The sequence below is a fragment of the Lynx rufus genome, unplaced genomic scaffold, assembly GCF_022079265.1.
Source record: "Lynx rufus isolate CCGP_SWC_20201006 ecotype Redwood Valley unplaced genomic scaffold, mLynRuf1.p SCAF_6, whole genome shotgun sequence".
Lineage (NCBI taxonomy): Eukaryota > Metazoa > Chordata > Mammalia > Carnivora > Felidae > Lynx > Lynx rufus.
The window spans coordinates 104,010,963-104,028,714 of record NW_025814878.1 but is presented as its reverse complement, the minus strand read 5'-3'; the positions used below and the strand labels follow the sequence as shown (position 1 = coordinate 104,028,714).

General features: G+C 54.2%; 1 protein-coding gene across 1 annotated transcript; it reads right to left on the bottom strand.

The window, feature by feature from the left end:
- Positions 1-496: 496 nt before the first annotated feature.
- On the bottom strand, positions 497-16,836 carry TCTE1 (t-complex-associated-testis-expressed 1). Its single transcript, XM_047103031.1, has 6 exons — positions 16,721-16,836; positions 16,539-16,551; positions 7,340-7,661; positions 5,928-6,496; positions 2,607-3,056; positions 497-706 (listed from the first exon to the last, which is right to left on the bottom strand). Exons 1-6 carry the CDS (start codon positions 16,834-16,836, stop codon positions 497-499), a joined length of 1,680 nt encoding a protein of 559 aa, XP_046958987.1.
- Between the last annotated feature and the right edge of the window lie 916 nt (positions 16,837-17,752).

Here is a 17,752-nt window from a genome sequence, read left to right as displayed (position 1 = left end):
TGTGTGTGTGTGTGTGTGTGTGTGAGAGAGAGAGAGAGAGAGAGACTGTGCGCGTGCACACTTGGACATGTTTGAAGGTCAAGAAGTCAAGGATCTGTTCAATAGAGAAGAAAATGGTTGGGAGAAGGGTCGGGGAGATGGGCGACCTCCATGGGACAGGCTGGGCTGGCACAGGCCTTCAGAGTCCTCTCTGCCTTCCCTAATCCTGGAAGAAGTCGGTCATTTCGGGGCATCTGGTAGTATCCTGTCCCTGGGTATAGGAGATGGGTCCCACTTCATACCCCTTCGCTCCCCCTATCCCAGACCCCTCCTCTTCCTCACATCTTTAGCCAAATGACCCTCGATCACTCACCCTAAGGATATCCGTGCTCTCCCCCTTTCTCCTCCCTCTAGACCAGTGTGGCACTCTACAGCAGGCACGACAGAGGCATGAAATGAAGGATGGGACTGGGGCAGTGACCCAGCTCCAGCCACTGCCCCAGCCCTGTCCCCCATCTTATCCTGCAGGGTTCTCAGGGCCCTTGGCCGTGATTGGTGACAGGAAGCAGCTGGGATTCGGGGCCCGCTGGCGGGCTGCTTCCCGGTTGGCACAGAGAGCCTGGCCAATGAGGTACTCGCTCTCCTGGGCTACATCTGACAGGCGCAAGTCAAACTCCAGGAGGGTCCTGTTGTCTGACATGCCTTCCAGGAGCTGCTTCCCGCCATCCTGAGAGAGGAGTACAGGGAAAGGGTCATTTCATGTTACTACCCAGGATCACGCACACGCACACACACCTACACGCTCTCTATAAAGGTGTGACGAGTGGTGCCTGGGTGGTGCAGTCGGGTAAGCGTCCGACTCTTGATCTCGGCCCAGGTCACGATCTCACAGTGCATGAGTTCGAGCCCCGCATCAGGCTCTGTGCTGATGGTGCCGAGCCTGCTTGGGATTCTGTCTCTCCCTCTTGCTGCCCCTCCCCTGCTTGTGCTCTCTTTCTCTCAAAATAAATAAATAAACTCAAAAAAAAAAATTAAAAAAACAAAAAAAGATGTGACTAGGATAAGAGTTTCACAAAACAATGGTTAACCTATTTGTGCACCACATTACTGTGTTCGGTCCTAGGTTATCCTAACCTATTCCATTCTCTTCCATAAAAAAAATGGTGCTCAAGACATAGTAAATTGATTTTTCAACCCTAATGGTTTGAAAAACATTGCTCTGTGGCAATGATGGTAATTCCATTCCTCTGGTCCAGCCATGGGTATGTGAGACAGATCTGGCTGATGACATGTGAGGAGGAAGTTTGGAGGGAGTGGCTTCTGGAAGGTTCTTCTCGCTCTGAAAAAGGAACAAGAGGGGTGCTCTCCCTTTTTCTGTCTCTGAGCATGACGCTTTGTGAGGTGCAGCAGCCATCCTGGGACCATGAGAGAAGCACCTGACAGGACATGGCCATGTGGCCAGGATGGGCAGAGCAGACAATGGCACTAAGCCAGTGAATTTACCAACTCCAGAACCCCCTACCCTGGGGCTTCTGATTACGGGACATAAAGTTCCTTTTGTTTGTTTGTTTGTTTTTCAGTTTATTTATTTATTTTGAGAGAGAGGGCAAGCAGGGGAGGGGCAGAGAGAAAGGGAGGGAGAGAGAGAGAGAGAGAGAGAGAGAGAGAGAGAGAGAGAGAGAGAGTATCCCAAGCAGGCTCCACACTGTCAGCCCAGAGTCTGATGTGGGGCTTGAACTCACAAACCATGAGATCATGACCTGAGCTGAAACCAAGAGCCAGACGCTTAACCGACTGAGCCACCCAGGCGCCCCCAACAGTCCTCTTGTTTAAGCCACTTCCTGGTTCAGCTTTCTATTACGTGTAGCCAAAAGCACCCCATCTGGAAACAGTGCGTGTGTGAACAAGGCTTTTCTGGAGAGGTTTGGTAGAGGTCTTTTATGTGAAAGACTTCTATGGTTGTGACCCAGTAGTGTGTTGCAAAGTCAATTTAATGGGTTACAGACGCATTTTTAGAAAATGAGGCAGAATAGGGGCACCTGGGTGGCTCAGCCGGTTAAGTGTCCGACTTCAACCCAGGTCATGATCTCACGGTTTTTGGGTTCGAGCCCCGGGTCAGGCTCGGTGCTGACAGCTCAGAGCCTGGAGCCTGCTTCGGATTCTGTGTCTCCCCCTCTCTCTGCCCCTCCCTCACTCATACCCCGTCTCTCAAAAATAAACAAACGTTAAAGAAAATTAAAAAAAAAAAAAAAAGGACACTGAAGGACATCAGTGCCTAGCATAGGATAAAACCCTGAGTAATAGTAACAGCTAGCGATACTGATGTCCTAGCCAGGGCTTTGCAATGTTACCTGCTTTACAAGGATAACTCATTTACTCCTCCCAACAACAACACTTCGTAGATACAATTATTATCCCGATTTTACAGATGAGGACACGGAGGCCCCAAAAGGTGAAGTAATTTAGCCCAGTGAATGGCAGAGCCGGGATTAGAAGCAAGGAAAAGTCTGTGGTCTTAGCAACTATCCCGGAAGCATCTGGAGGCAGTCGGAGGCCACACCCAGCCCCCCTCCCCAAGGCCCCAGGGCCTCTCCTGGGCCCCGCCTGCCCCAGAAGGTGCAGCTTACCAGCCCGATGTGGTTGCAGGACAGGTTGATGCTGGTGAGCGTGGTGTTGACGGCGAGCACCTGGGAGAGGAGGGTGGCGGTGGGCTCAGACAGCTCATTGCCCCCGAGGTGCAGTGTTGTGAGGCACCTGTTGGTCTGCAAGGCGTGCGCGAGCGCCTGGCCGCCCTCATCCTCGATGCAGTTGAGGCGCAGGTTGAGGGAAATGAGGTTGGTGTTGTGTGCCAGGGCGTGAGCCAGCGACTGGGCACCAAGCGCGCGCACCTGGTTGTTGGCCAGGTTGAGCACTCGCAAACGGCTGTGGCTCAGCAGCTTGGCCGCGGCACGCGCGCCCCGGTCCCCAACGAGGTTGTGTGACAGGTCCAGCTCCTCGAGGGCCGGGTGATCCAGGAGGCTGCGAATGAGGACGCGTGCCTTGTCGTCATCCACCTTGCTCCGGGTCAGCCTGAAGATCTGTGGGCAGGTAGAGGGCACGCAGCCGCTGGCAGTTAGGGATAATCTGCCTTCCTGCCTGCTTACCTACCTTCTGTGGGTGGGTGGGGGGGCACAGGGAGGGCTGAAGTTCCGCCCACCTGATGTTGGCCCCCTGACTGGCTCTTGGGCAGGGCAGGCCTCCCCCGCATGGCAGAGCAATGCAGAATGGGTGGCAGTCAGTAGCAAAAAAGCCGACCATTTATGGAGAAATCACCATGTGCTGTGCACGCTGGTAGAGCGTATCATGACCATCACCTCTAACCCTCAGCATCCCAGTCTGGTAGCATGAGTTCTTTCCACGTTACAGATAGAAAACGAAAGGGGCGCCTGGGTGGCTCCGCTGATTAAGCGTCCGACTTCAGCTCAGGTCACGAGCTCACGGTCCGTGAGTTCAAGCCCCGCGTCGGGCTCTGTGCGGACAGCTCGGAGCCTTGAGCCTGCTTCGGATTCTGTGTCTCCCTCTCTCTCGGCCCCTCCCCCACTCACACTGTGTCTCACTCTCTCTCTCTCTCTCTCAAAAATAAACATTTAAAAAAATAGTTAAAAAAAATGATAGCTTAGGGTGGATGCGTCATTTGCCCAGAACCATGCAGCGATCAAGCCCCAGAGGCAGGTTTGAATCCAGGTCTGTTTGATGTCCCAGCCCCTCGCCGTGCTCGCTTCAGCTGGCTAAGATCTACCATGGCAAGGAGAGGAACTCTTGGAAGGAGGTGCCAGGGTAAGAACCAGGGTGAGAGACGGGAAATGGGGGAACGGAAGGAAAAGATGAAAGAAAAAGGTTGGACTAGCATGAGGAATTCTGGAGATGGGGGCCCTAACCCTCCCCTTCTCACCAGTCCCTCCCGCCCCTCCCTCTTCACGCTCTCCCCATCCTTCAGTCCTCAGCGTTCCCTACATCCCTCTCAGCCAGCTTAGAGCCTCTCGTCCCTCTCGTCACTTCCTTGCACCTATCTGGCAAAGCTCCAACCGTGGAGCAACCCCACTCTCTAGTTTCTGCGTACCTGTGCCCGAGCAGCTGCCAAGGTGGAAATGTCACAGGACAGGACTGATTTCGTAGCGCTGGAGCCACCAGTCGACCCTCCGTGCCGTGTGCCAATTCAGCCCTGTTTCTCCGGACAACACACTCTCTCGAACTCTATAAAAACGATGTCAACCTTCTCCAGCCTCCTCACCCTTCAGGGGGCCACTCTACAGGTAAGTCTCCCCCTGCCTCCCTAGCCATTGAATGGGAATCCATCGCTTTCCTAATACCAAACACAAATCCACTGCTACCCACCATATCCACTCTCTCCTCTGCCCAGAGCCAACCGTCCCACTCGGTCCTCGACTCCACTCGTCTTGCCTTCTCAGGAACCTTCCTTGGTCAATGAACCTTCCTTGGTCAATGAACCTGTGGCTTTCTCAACTGCTTTCTTGCTATTGGATGGAGCTTTACGTTGGATTTATTTATTTATTTATTTATTTATTTATTTATTTATTTATTTATTTATTTTGAGACAACGAGTTGGGGAGGGGCAGAAAGAGAGAGAGAGAGAGAGGGAGAGAGAGAGAGAGAGAGAGAGAGAGAGAGAGAGAGAGTCTCCACTAGGCTCCACGCTCAGCACAGAAGCCGATGGGGGGCTCGATCTCACAAATGGTGAGATCATGACCTAAGCTGAAATCAACAGTCAGACACTTAACGGACTGAGCCACCCAGGTGCCCCCACATTGGTTTTATTTTATTTTATTTTATTTTATTTTATTTTATTCTATTTTATTTTATTTTATTTTATTTTAGAAATTCTTTGTTTTTAAATTTTTTAAAAATGTTTATTCATTATTTTTGAGAGAGAGCGAGCGCAGGGGAGGGGCAGAGAGAGAGGAAGACGCAGAATCCGAAGCAGGCTCCAGGCTCTGAGCTGTCAGCACAGCGTCCGATGTGGGTGGGACTTGAACTCACGGAGTGTGAGATCATGACCTGAGCTGAAGTCAGACGCCCAACCGACTGAGCCACCCAGGCGCCAACCCCCCCCCCCACATTGGTTTTAAATGCAAGCAAGTTTCTTTTTAGGAAAACTCAAACCTTTCATCTATTACCAATTTCCCCTTCACCCCCTTCACAGCCAAGTTCTTGAAAAAGCTGATCACAGCCATCCGGTTTCCTCACTTCCCACTCTCTCTGTAAGTCACTCCGATCTGGCCCCTGTTCCTAGCACTCCACTGACAGTTCCAGCTCTGTGACCTCCGAGTTTGCTAAATCTGGTCCTCATCGTCATCCCCGCCCCCCATTGCTGCCTGCCCCTTTTCTTGACACACACCCCTCCCTTGTCTCTGCGACTCAAGGCCACGTCCCCCTTTCCCTCTTTCTCTGACTTTTTGGCAGGCTTTCCCTCTTGCAACCAGAATATTTGGGACCTACTTTACTAAAAAAGTATTCGTTGTGTATTTGAATTTCAAATTTAACTAGGTGTCCTGTATTTTTATTTGCTAAACCTAGCGATCCTCTCCTGGTTGTAATTGTATGTTTACGTGATTGCTGATTAGAGCCCTTTATCCCACCAGACTGTTAGCTCCAGAGGGCACAGATGCATAATTTTGCTCACTGTCGAATCTTTAGGACCTAGGACAGGGCCTGGGGTGCAGCTGTTCCCCGGATGAATAAATGGCCAGTGAGCTGGGAGGACTGTGCCTTGCTCATCTCTGCATCCGCAGAACGCAGCTTGGTGCAGGTGCGTAAAAGGACCCTTGGTCGGCGAATGAGAAGGAAATGGGAGGGGGAAGATGGCAATGGGGGAGGAGGAGGAACACGGGGAGAGGAGAGGGAATCCAAGAGGCGCAGAGAATGGGAGGTGGGGGAAGGCCCGGAGGTACCTTGAGGGTGTGGCATGCCTTGATGGTGGCCGCCAGGGAGTGGCAGTCGCGATAGGTGAAGAGGAAGAGGTTCCACTCGAAGTTCATGCCGCAGTCCTTGACCCCGTACACCAGGTCCAGCTCCTCCAGATGGCTCAGGCCGGCCACCAGGTCTCCCAGTTGGTAGTGGTCAGTGGCGGGCTCCTCCACCTCTGCCTCGCTGCCGGACTCGGACAGTTCCCCGCTCCGGGGTCGGGGCGGGAGCTTCATGGGCGGAAGGAACTGATCCACACGGAGCCTGCGCACATAGTTCCTGCAGAGCGGCAGCAGGTCAAGGATCAGCGCGGGGTCCGTGGTGCTGGGGATGAAGTGCTTTAGCAGGTTCTCCAGGTGCCGCTCGAAGAACATGCGCTTCCAGCTGCCGCCGTGCTTGGCCACGTGGCACACGGGCCAGCGCTGCGTGCAGCAGCGGCGCCAGTAGCTCTCGTCGTCGATCAGGTTGGCGGTCACAGCCAGCGGCAGGTCGGGTGACAAGTGGTCCAGGACCTTCTGCTTGTGCTCCGGAAGCAGCTGCTTCAGGATAGGGTTGTCTTTGGGGACAGGAAGGAAAGCAGGAGTCACCGTGTGGGGGACGCCACCGCACGGTGCCCTGGGGCTGGGCCTACCTGGGGGCCCTGAAGAAACGGAAGACCCTCCCCGGCCCTCGGGGAGACCCAGTCTGAGAAGGGAGACAGCCTCTACTGTCAGGGATGCCCAGTCTGACGGAGGAGATAATCCTGAGTTCAGAGACTCCAAAATGATTTGATTCGTTCATTTCAAAACAAAAAACTTTTTGAGCATGTCTTGTGCACCAGACGCTGTTCTAAGTGCTGAGGATACAAGAGTGAACAGAACAGAGGAAGCCACCCCCTCTTAGGAGAGGAGGCAGACAGTAAAAGAGTCCAGCGAAAATATTGTAGGTCAGGTGGCGATAGGTGCTGTAGATAGAATGACGGCCCTGTCCTCGGAGGGCTCCCCATCCAGTAGGGGAGGCTGGCAACTCATCTTTAAAAAGGATGAACATTTACAGAGCATCGAGTACAGAACAAACTAAGAACCTATACACGCTGTGGAAGGAGAGTGTGGAGGATAGTCAACCAGGGAGGGCTTTCTGGAGGAGGAGTTCAGTAGATATGGTTCGGGCTGGGTTTTGCTGGAGAGAGTGGGAAAGGTGAGGGGACGGCATAGACACGGAGGGCATGGTGCGGGTGGGAATCTGGTCGCTCTGGCCCTGGGAAGGAAGGGCAGTGTTGAGTGGGGGATGAGGACATGGTGTGGGAGGGCAGGGGCTGCCCCAGGCCCCAGCCGCTCAGGCCTCGCCTCCAGGAGGTCCCCACCCACCCCTCCCCGCTCGGAGCCTTTCCCTCCCCGCGCAACTGCAGGGACAGACTCACTCTGGAAGTTCTCGACAATGTGCTGAATGCAGAGCTCTGTGAGGAGGGGCACGATGGCCAGCGACCACTCAGGATCCTCAGCGATGATCCTTCGCATGCGACCTCCACTGGCCCCAGTACCCCAGCCCTTGGACTTGCTAGGGGGTGGGATGATGGAGGGCCTTGAGGGCTGTGGGCCTGTGCTGGAGGTCTGACCTGCAGTGGAGGACTTGTCCTGGGTGGAGGTGGAGAACCGGCTGAGGGCCGACGAGGTCGGTGTGCCTAGAGTTGCCTGCATGCTCTGCATTGGCAGCGTGGGCGCAGGTGGCCCCTTGGTGATGGCCTTGTGGCGGGGAGGCTCTCAGACCGGCAGGCCCTCGATGCCCATGGGAACCTGGAGGGAGGGGAGGGGTAGAGGTGTTAGCTCTGGAGGACCTCGGTGGGCATTTCGCAAGAGGGCAGCACAGAGTGGTTCTTAAGGGTCCATCTCTGGAGTAGAGCAGAACCAGGCACAAATCCCGCCGACTAGCTATGTGGCCCTGGGCGAGTGACTGAATCTCTTAGTCTCATGTGGCTCCTCTATGAAGTGAGGATAACAGTCACCGGGAAGAGGAGGGGGAGAAGTGAATAAAATAATGCATCCAAAGAGGCATAGTATCCTGTAGCTCTGCAGCAAGGAGCAGGCCCTCATTGTGGATAATAATACCTACACAACAATTGTAAGCAATTGATATATGTTGGACACTTTTTTTTAAAAAGTTCTTTAGGCATCTTAACTCATTTGATCCTCACAAAAGCCTTTTGGGGATAGGCATTCATATTTTTCCTGTGTTTTCTGCTGTGAACCTGAAACAGAGAGGTTCATTGACTTGCCCCATGTCACACAGCTTATAAATAACAAGGGTGGATTTCAACTCAGTCTATCAAGTTCATACTTAAAAAAAATTTGTTTTAATTTATTTTTGAGAGAGTGCAAGCGGAGGGGGGGGGGTGCGCAGAGAGAGGGAGACAGAGGATCTGAAGAGGGCTCTGCACCGAGAGCAGCAAGCCTGATGTGGGGCTCGAACTCACAAACCATGAAATCATGACCTGAACCAAAGTCAGAAGCTCAACTGACTGAGCCACCCAGGGGCCCCCCTACCCTTTTTTCCCCCCAAGATTTTATTTTAAGTAATCTCTACACCCAACGTGGGGCTCAAACTCATAACCCCGAGATCAAGAGTTGCATGTTCTACCAATGGAGCCAACCGAGCACCCCTCAAGTTCATACTCTTTTTTTTTAAATTTTTTTTTTAACCTTTATTTATTTTTGAGACAGAGAGAGACAGAGCATGAACGGGGGAGGGTCAGAGAGAGGGAGACACAGAATCTGAAATAGGCTCCAGGCTCTGAGCAGTCAGCACAGAGCCCGACGCGGGGCTCGAACTCACGGACCGTGAGATCATGACCTGAGCCGAAGTCAGACGCCCAACCGACTGAGCCACCCAGGCACCCCCAAGTTCATACTCTTAACCCTACATTGTACTGTCCGTCTGAGGGTGGGGGGTGGGGGTGTGTATTGCCAAAAGACCAAGGTATAATAAAGAGCCATTTAGTTCAAAACAGCTCTGGGGCGCCTGGGTGGCTCAGTCAGTTAAGCAACTGACTTCGGCTCAGGTCATGATCTCACGGTGCGTGGGTTCGAGCCCCGTGTCAGGCTTTGTGCTGACAGCTCAGAGCCTGGAGCCTGCTTCGGATTCTGTGTCTCCCTTTCTCTCTGTTCCTCCCCTGCTCATTCTCTGTCTCTGTCTCTCAAAAATAAATAAACGCTAAGAAAAAAAATTGAAAAAAAACCCCCACAGCTCCTGGGGTTAAGTATTTCACAGAAAAGCAACTGCCTGATCAGGGGGATGGGGTTGGGAACAGTACTGGCAGATAGAAATATAACGCAGGTCAAAATTCACGTACACTATTTGCAATTTTCTAGCATCCTCGTTAAAAAAGTAAAGAGCGGCACCTGGGTGGCTCAGTCGGTTAAGCATCTGACTCTCGATTTCCGCTCAGGGCATGATCTCACGGTCGTGAGTTCGAGCCTGGAGTCAGGCTTCATTCTGGCAGTGCAGAGCCTGCTTGGGGTTCTCACTCTCCCTGTCTCTCTGCCCCTCTCTGTTCTCTCTCTCTCTCTCTCTCTCTCAAAAATAAATAAATAAACTTGTAAAAAAAAAGAGAAATGGGTGAAATTAATTTTATGTTTAACGCAATATGTCCGAAATATTATCACTGAATATGTAATCAATATGACAATTATTAATGAGATATTTTATACACGTGTTTTTCATACTAAGCCTTCAAAATCTGATGGCTCAAGAGCCACACTGGCTACTGGCTACTGTCTTGGATAGTGTAGGCTGAGAGGAAGGAAGGGGGAACCAGACCCGTGCTCTGTCCAGGGTGCCAGTACCTTCCCTGCTTCTTCTGCGAGGACTCTGGCTCCACACCCCACCCCCAACCTCCTGATCCAGTCTTCCTAGTTCTCCCAGCCTCCCGGCTTTCCAGACGGCAGCGGGGAAGGCGTGGGAGGCGAAAAGGCAGCTAAATCTGGGGCTGAAGACAGAAGACAGAGGATGGATCTGGGGCTGGGGACCCTCCTCCGCGTTTGTCCATTCCTGCCTCCTTGCTGCAGGTGGCCTCGCCCTGAGACTGCAGGCGGAAATGGGGCTGCTCGCACCTAGCTCCTCCTCCGGGCTGTTTCCCTTCAGATTTGCTCCCTGACTCGGGTGTACTGTGTCGTGGCCAGTGGGAAGGAACACTCTGAACCAGCAAAGGTGTCCTTGACAGATGGAGGGGACCAGATGGTACTCCCCAGTCCACCAGGCATCTCAAGGAGGAGGAAGAGCCTGGGTGTGTGTGTGTGTGTGTGTGAGAGAGAGAGAGAGAGAGAGAAAGACAGAGAGAGACAGACAGAGACAGAGACAGAGAAGGAGGCAAGGGGCAGCATAGGAAAGGTATCTTTGTATTTGTGAAATCCTTATGCAAATCAAATGCAAGTTCACAAACAGATTGTGTCCAGATCTGCGGAATAACCAGCTGGTGCATTTGACTAATAGCCCCTCAGAGGGTGTGGCTGGGAGGGGATGCTGCTTAGAGGTGCCAGATGACTTTGCATTTCTGGCTTTGCCAGTGACTTGCTGTGTGACCTTGGCCAACATACTTAACCTGAGTTTCCGTTTCCTTATCTGTAAAACAGGATAATGATATTTTCCTTATGCAGGCGGTTGTGGAGATTCCTCTGAGATAATATTTGAAAAGAGTACTTGGGGGGGTTGGCGTGTGGAGGATGAAGACACTATGGAGGGGGAGGGTCTTAGGCAGGGGACACAGGGGAACCCTGCCTCTCGAGCGCCGACCTGAGACGGTATCCTTGGATAAGGTCCTTCCCTATCTCCAGGGGAGAGGCGGAGGGCAAGGTGGCAGTGGTGGTGTTTGGGGCTGGAAAGGATGGAGGGGCCTGGCAGACAAGGAGAAAAGAGACAACAGGCCAGCCCTGCTCCTGCCAGCTCCACGTCTGGGTTCCTGGGGCTCCCTCCAAAAGTTCCCTCCGGAGTTCTGGCCTAAAACATTCCGTATTCCCTTTGGTCCCAGATGCAATCCCAAGACACCCTGCGGGTCAGGCCCAAGAAAGCAGCATCCACCTGGGCAGGGGGAGCCCGGGTTTCTGGCCGGTGTTGCCCCGGCGCCGACTCTCTAGGTATTTCTCACGACACTGCCGGCCTCACAATCCAGGTAGGCTGTTCCCTCTCCTTCCTCCTGGGAGGCCACATGTGGGGAAACCCCACCTGGGGCCAGGCTGGCGCTGGTTTCACTGCCTGGTGCCTCACTGTCTGAGGCCCTGACATTTCTTCCTGAGTCTGGTCCTCATCTTTCTTGCTGCTGTTTCGAGCCTGCAGCCACCTCTGGGCGTGACACCGTAGGACCCACCCCAGGGTGGGTTCCAGCGCCCTGAGCCACCTCTTCAGAAGGAAGAGGCAAAGCATCCTTCCATGTGCCCCAGGTACAGGGCTGGTATCAAAAAGACCCCCTTTTGTCCTGTGATGCTTCATAGAAACCTCCAAACCACCAGGGCTGGTGTCATTTGTAAGGCAAATGTTGAAGCCATTAACCTCATACAATAAGGTAGGAGTTGATCGTATTCACTTAACTGATTTTTGAAAAGGTAGATATTACAAAAATATTTGGGGGAAGCAAATGATGACTAGACACAGAGGATTCTTTCTTCTTCTTCTTCTTCTTCTTTTTTAGAGAGGAAGTGCACAAGCTGGGGAGAGGGGCAGAGGGAGAGAGAGAGGGAGAGAGAGAATCTTGAGCTCCATGCTTAGCATGAGGCTCAATCCTACGACCCTGGGATCATGACCTGAGCCAAAATAAGAGTCAGATGCTCTACTCACTGAGCCACCCAGGCGCCCCTTTTCTTATTGAAGAAGTTTTCGTTTCAATTCTGGTTAATTAACACGCAGTGTAATATTAGCTTCAGGTACCCGCTGTGGCGATGGGACACTTCCATACCACACCCTGTGCTCGTCACAGCCAGTGCACGCCTGGCTCCCCATCGCCTGTGTAAACCATCCACCTCCCCTCTGGTAACCATCCTATATTAGCGAACTGGAATTTAGATACAAACTTAAAAAAAAAAAAAAAAAGATGATACAAAGCAGGGATCCTCCCTGGCAGGCGGTACACCTGACCCCTGCCTGCCCTTCTCCCCCACTGCGAGGCCGCCACTCTCTCGGCTCCCCTCCCGCCTCTCCGATCATTCTCGAGGTCTCCATTGCAGACTCCCCTCACTCTTACCCACCTCCCTGCGACCCTGCGACCCTGCGTGGCTCCTATGGATGGTTGCAACTCTTACCTTTCCTCTGAGTTCCAGACTCAGGCCTACCAGCTGCCTCTCACCTCCCTCCAACTGAGTCTGCACCCAGAGAACTCAGAGCCTCCCCCAAGCCTCTCCTTCCCCTGGCTCCCTGCCTGGCCAGGGGCGCCGCCCCTCCATGTCTGGTTACCGTTGGCGCCCTCCAGTTCTACCTCCCACCCCCGCGGCCCTCCCCTCCCTGAATGCTGTTGCTTTAGCTCGGGGCCTCCCTGCCGGCCTGGATCCCGGTGGTAACTGCCCAGCACCTGGGGATGGCAGCCAGCGCGGGCCTCACCACTAGCCTTCCCACAGCTGCCACCGCCACTCGCTGGCCACTGCCCACTGGCCACAGCCCGGCTTCCTCAGCTCAGTGGAGAAGGCCCTCCGTGACCAGATTTGTTGTTGGAAATAAGCTCGCTTTGCATCTGGAGCTCTGCAGGCTAGTTCACGCTGCCCAGCCTTTGCTCCAGCGGTTCTCTCTCTGCCTGGAACGCCTTTCCCACTGTCTCAGCCTGGGGAACGGAGCGTCCTTGATCTTCCGAGCCTGACTTTCCCTACCACTTCCTTTCTGAAGCTTTCCATCCTTTCTGGTCCCCACCCCCCAAGTACCCTCTCCCTCTATCAGACCTTGTGCTGGTGTCATTTCAGTGGCCTGACTGATCACCCTCTCCCCACACCCACGCTAGACTGTGAGCTCCTTGAGGTGCAGGGACTGTTCTGGACTCCTTTTTCTTCCTAATCCCTGGCCCGTGGTGGGTCTGCTCTACAGGAGGTAGCTGGTGTTCTGAGCTGCCCCACCCCCTTCTGAGAACAGATCCTGGCCAATAGGAGTGCCCCATATTGGCCAGGGTGATTGGCTCAGGGGTGGCCACCTGATGCAAGCCAATCAGAGTCCTTGGGATTTGTTGGAGCAGCGGAGGTAGACCAAGGACGCATGTCCTTGAAGGCTACTGATCCCCCGCTGCTGGAGGCTATTCGCCTTCACGTGGAAACCCGCCTGCTGCAGGAGGGGATGAAGCCTGGGAGAGACCAGCAGGAATGAGAGGTGGACAGAGCACCCGGTACCTTCAGTCCCCAATCTGAGGCCCCGAGGCTCCCAGAACTGCACTTCCTCTGGTTCTGAGACCTCTTTGGCAGCCTTTTTAACAGGTCCCTTTTGCTAAAGCTGAGTTCGGTTTCTGCCCCTTTGTGACCAAAGGGTCCCAACCATTTGGGTCGGCCCACGATTTGGTGAATGAAATGGAAAGAAATCCTAAATCAGGAGATGAAATGGTTCGATGGGGTGTCTGAGAATCAGGGCCAGAGGCCCCAGGTTTATTATACACAGGGCTCGGCATCTAACTTCTGGGGCCTCTTCCTATCCTGACCACCCCTGGCCTCCAGCCTCACCTCTCATCTCTCCAGGCATCAGCAACTTGACCTACTTATCAATCCCCCACATCTCAGTGTGAACGAGTTTCAGATCCAAAATGCCAAGTTAGGAAGGTGGGCAAGGAGGGCACACCACTGAGTGGGGGGAAGGTGGGGAGGGGCCCACAGGAGAGTAAGTCAGGGGACCTGAGGCAAGTCTACCTACCTCACTGGGTGACCTTAGTCTGGCCTAGGCATCACCAGTCTGCAGCTGCGGGTATCTTTCCTGGAAGCCCGGGGGGTGGATAGACACCCATTAGCTAGGGGCCCAGGGGTATCCTGACAGCTCCCAAGGGCCCAAGAAGGGCAGCCCCAGAAGTGGCAGTCACTTTCCTTTCTGGAGCTTTGTCCCCCTAGGGAAGCTTCAGGGCAAACAGAGAATCCCAGAGTTTGAAGACTGGAAGCATGTTTAAGAGTCTGATCCTTCTCCAGGGCAAGAATCTTTTCTGACATTCCAGAGAGAAGGTTGGGGCGAGGGGGTGATCACCTCTTGTGCCACCACCTGGTGTCCCTATCTAAGGCACACCTTATGCTCGACTGGGGAAAGTGGGAACATGTCCAGCGACCTTTCATCTCCTGGCACCTGTCTTACAGGCCTGTTGGGCTGTTTTGCCAGCATCACCCTAACCCAACACAGAACCACAGTCCCTGCAGAAAGGCCAATCCTCTTCCAACCACGTCCCCACCCTGTGTCCTTACTATCAGGGTCCAGGGTCCTGAAATCCCATTCAGGCCAGAATCAGAGGGCTAGGTGTTAGGGCCCACCCTCTATGCGCCCAGGCACAAGCAACATAAAGGGACAACATGCTCCAGCTTGGCCAGCTTATCCTCATTTTTGATGGCTTGCGCCTGGTGGTCAATGTTCTGGGAACTATATCCTTGCCTACACACAGCTATGATTTATTGAGTTTGGGCCTCTCAAAGCTCTCCCAGCAGGAAGCAACTGGCTAAGGACTCGGGCATTACGTTACCTTAGGGCCAATCTCCACTCTGGCCCCTAGCATCTGTGAGACCTTGGGCAAGTCATTTCACCCCACTAAGCCCCCTATTTCTTTATCTGTAAAATGGGGTGGTAATTAATGGGATCCCCTTACAGGATTATCCAGAAGATTAAAGGAGCTGATGTGGGTGAGACATTGCATGTCATGCTGGGCCCAGAGGCAGCATTCAAAATATGTGTTAGATATTGTGATGAAGATGTTACATGCCTTGCCTACATATGTTTATTAGGTCTTTAAATTTAGGGGTGCCTGGGTGGCTCAGTTGGTTAAACGTTCGACTTTTGGTTTAGGCTCAGGTCATGATCTCACGGTTCGCGAGACGGAGCCCCACGTCGGGCTCTGTGCTGACAGTGCAGCCCCGATTATCTCTCTCTCCCTCTCTCTCTCAAAATAAATGAACGTAAAAAGCAAATCTTCAAACTTACTATTGAGGATTATTATTGTTATTACTACACTATTATCTCCTTGCACAAATGTGGACACAGGCTTGCAAAGTGTAAGTAACCTGCGAAGCGTCACGGAGCTAGTAAGTGGAGACGCTAAGGTTTGAGCTGCTCTCCGTCCAAAGCTGTCGGTCACTTCCAGGCACAAAAGCACAGACCAACAATGGTCCTTCCTAAGGACTTAGGTTCCTTCCTAAGTCGCCCAAACTTGGTTGTTCACAGCGCTTTTCCAGCGGGCCTCCCGCTTTCTCCAGTTCATGATCTCTTGTCATGTCACCAGCGTGAAGCCCGGGGTCACCCTTTGGATGCTGGCCTAAACAGCCCAGGCTCCCTCACCTCCTAAATCATTGCCAGACACGGGGCCCTTCCAAAGACCTGGGGCATCTCCTGTGGCCTTCAGCACGAGGCCTTCTGGGGACCCCAGAAGATCCCGCGGAGCTCTGCTCTCCTGCCCCATGGCTAGTGCAGGGCCCTTGTCACAGACCTAGGTAGGATTCAGACTCTGAGCCTCTGGCATGTTTCCTCCTCAGAGGTCTCAGACCTTCTCCATTCTTCTCAAGTCCCCAGTTAAATATAATCACCGTGGGCAGAGGCTTCTTCCCATTGCCCAAATGGGAAAGTTGAAGAGGTTGGGGGGGAGCTCTCACCCCTTCCTGCTCATCACATCCCCGGTCCTTGTTCTCACCTACTTTCCTCTCGACTGAGGTGCCAAGCACCTCTATGCCCAGGGACACAACCCTCTGGGCTGGCTTGGCCTGATGGGCTACACCCCGCCCCCTCCAGCCGCCTCCCCCACCGTGCTTCGACCGACCTTCTCGGCTAGCTTCTCCTTCACCTTAGGATCCCCAGGGAGAACCCTCCCCTGGCACCTATCCTCAGGCCCTGAATGGGCCCTTTGTCTTACTCCCCCTGATGTCTTTTGTCCCCGTTTGGTCACTCCCAAATTCCCACTTGGGAATTCCCAGTCTGTGAAACCACGAAAGAGGGACAACAGTCTCTCTGACAGAGCCCAGCCCGGCATGCTTGATGTTGGCCCCAGTGAGACAGCACACTGTTCACATCCCCGGGCCTGGCCCTCCTCCCAACTCCTGACCAGTGGGTCTGTGGTCTTAAAAAGGACTCCAGAGTATTCGCTCCCCACCCCTCACTCTTGCCTGGGGCTCAGACACCCCAGCAGGGAAGCTTAGCTCCAAAGGCCAGCGAGTCCCTCCCCCAACCTGCCTGGGGTGCAGAGGCCCTGGTAGCTCCTTGGTAACCAAGGGAAACCAGCCATGCTGTGGGAGGGAGGGAGGGAGGGAGGTGCCGAAGTTTCTGGACCTGCAGGAGGGACTGCAATCAGCAGGAGCTGGGATGGGGGTCAACCTTTCTGAGACGACTGCAGCCTGGAGCTCAGGACTGCTCTCCTCCACCGCCTGCCCGATGCCCCACTTTCCCCTTCCTCCTTCTCGCGGTGCCCCACCCCCACCCCCGCACCCCCTTACTCGCAGACCGTGACTGTAGCGGAGAGGGCAAGGGTCAGGCTTCAAATGGGTGGGGAGCTTCCTGCGGGTACAGACCCGCCCGGAGTCAAGCCAACCTCAGCTGGGTGGGAGTGGGGGTTGGCTTGAGAGTTCAGCCCCATAAGGGAGACCCGGGGTTGAGCGTCCTCTCTTCTGGGGCTCACCTCACCCACTCTCGGTGCCCGGGTGCTCGCTTCCCTGCCGGCCCCCCGCGCGGCCGGCGCCGGTCGTTAGGGACGCCCCGCGTCGCCAGGGGGCGGGTCCGAGGGCTGGTGCGCATGTGCGCGAGAACACCCGCCCGCGCGCCGAGTCTCGGCGGTGCACAGTGGGTAGTGGGCGCTCTGGCAGTGGGGCGTGCTCTGTGGATCTGGGGGACATGTTTAGGAATAGGTGGGCTTTTCTTGGGGGGAAGATGAGGCGTGGGGGCCGGGGCAGGGCTCCTGAACCGTAGTGCTGTTCCTTCTTGGTACCTTTTGTGTGGAAATAGGGGCGCGGGGTGGCGAGTGGAAAGACAGTTCGGGAAACGCATCAGCAGTCTCTTCTGGAAGATGTGGAGGTGGAAGGGCGCCAGCAGGGGTTACTGGAGGGCACCAGACAGTAAGGTTCCAGGTCTCCACAGCACTCCTTCACGCAGCCCTAAACTTTATATCGCCACCCGCCCCCTCTCCCCGCCCCCCCAGCCCTGGGTGACAGGATGTGGTGCTTCTGATAGGCAGGAATGACCAACTTCAGGGGACTGGCTAGTAAGAAAAACTGTCCTTCAGGAGGGGAGAGGCAACCAGGATGGTGGGAAGTTTCACACGGAGGTGGCTTAGCTTTGACTTTCAGGTGTCGCGATTCCTAGTGTGTTACCATGGGTAAGTTAATATCTTACAAGCTCAGTTAATCCATCATAAAACCGTGCCATGACTCCCTCACCCTGATGTGCACGCATAGACAGCCGGGCCTTCAGTGAGCACCGCCGAACGGTGGCTACGAGATGCGGAGGTAAAGCTTTGCCACTCCGCAGGGCTGAAAGCGGTCAGGGCTCAGCGGAATCCCGGAATCCCGGGCGGGAACCGGTCCTTTGCAAGCCCTCTCACCAGGGCCGCAATTAGAATGAGAGATCATGCAGGAAGCAGCGCTCTGCGCTAATAATTTTAACTAAATGGCCCTAGAACTCAGTCACCAGGGAGCCTTTGACTTGAAGATGGGCC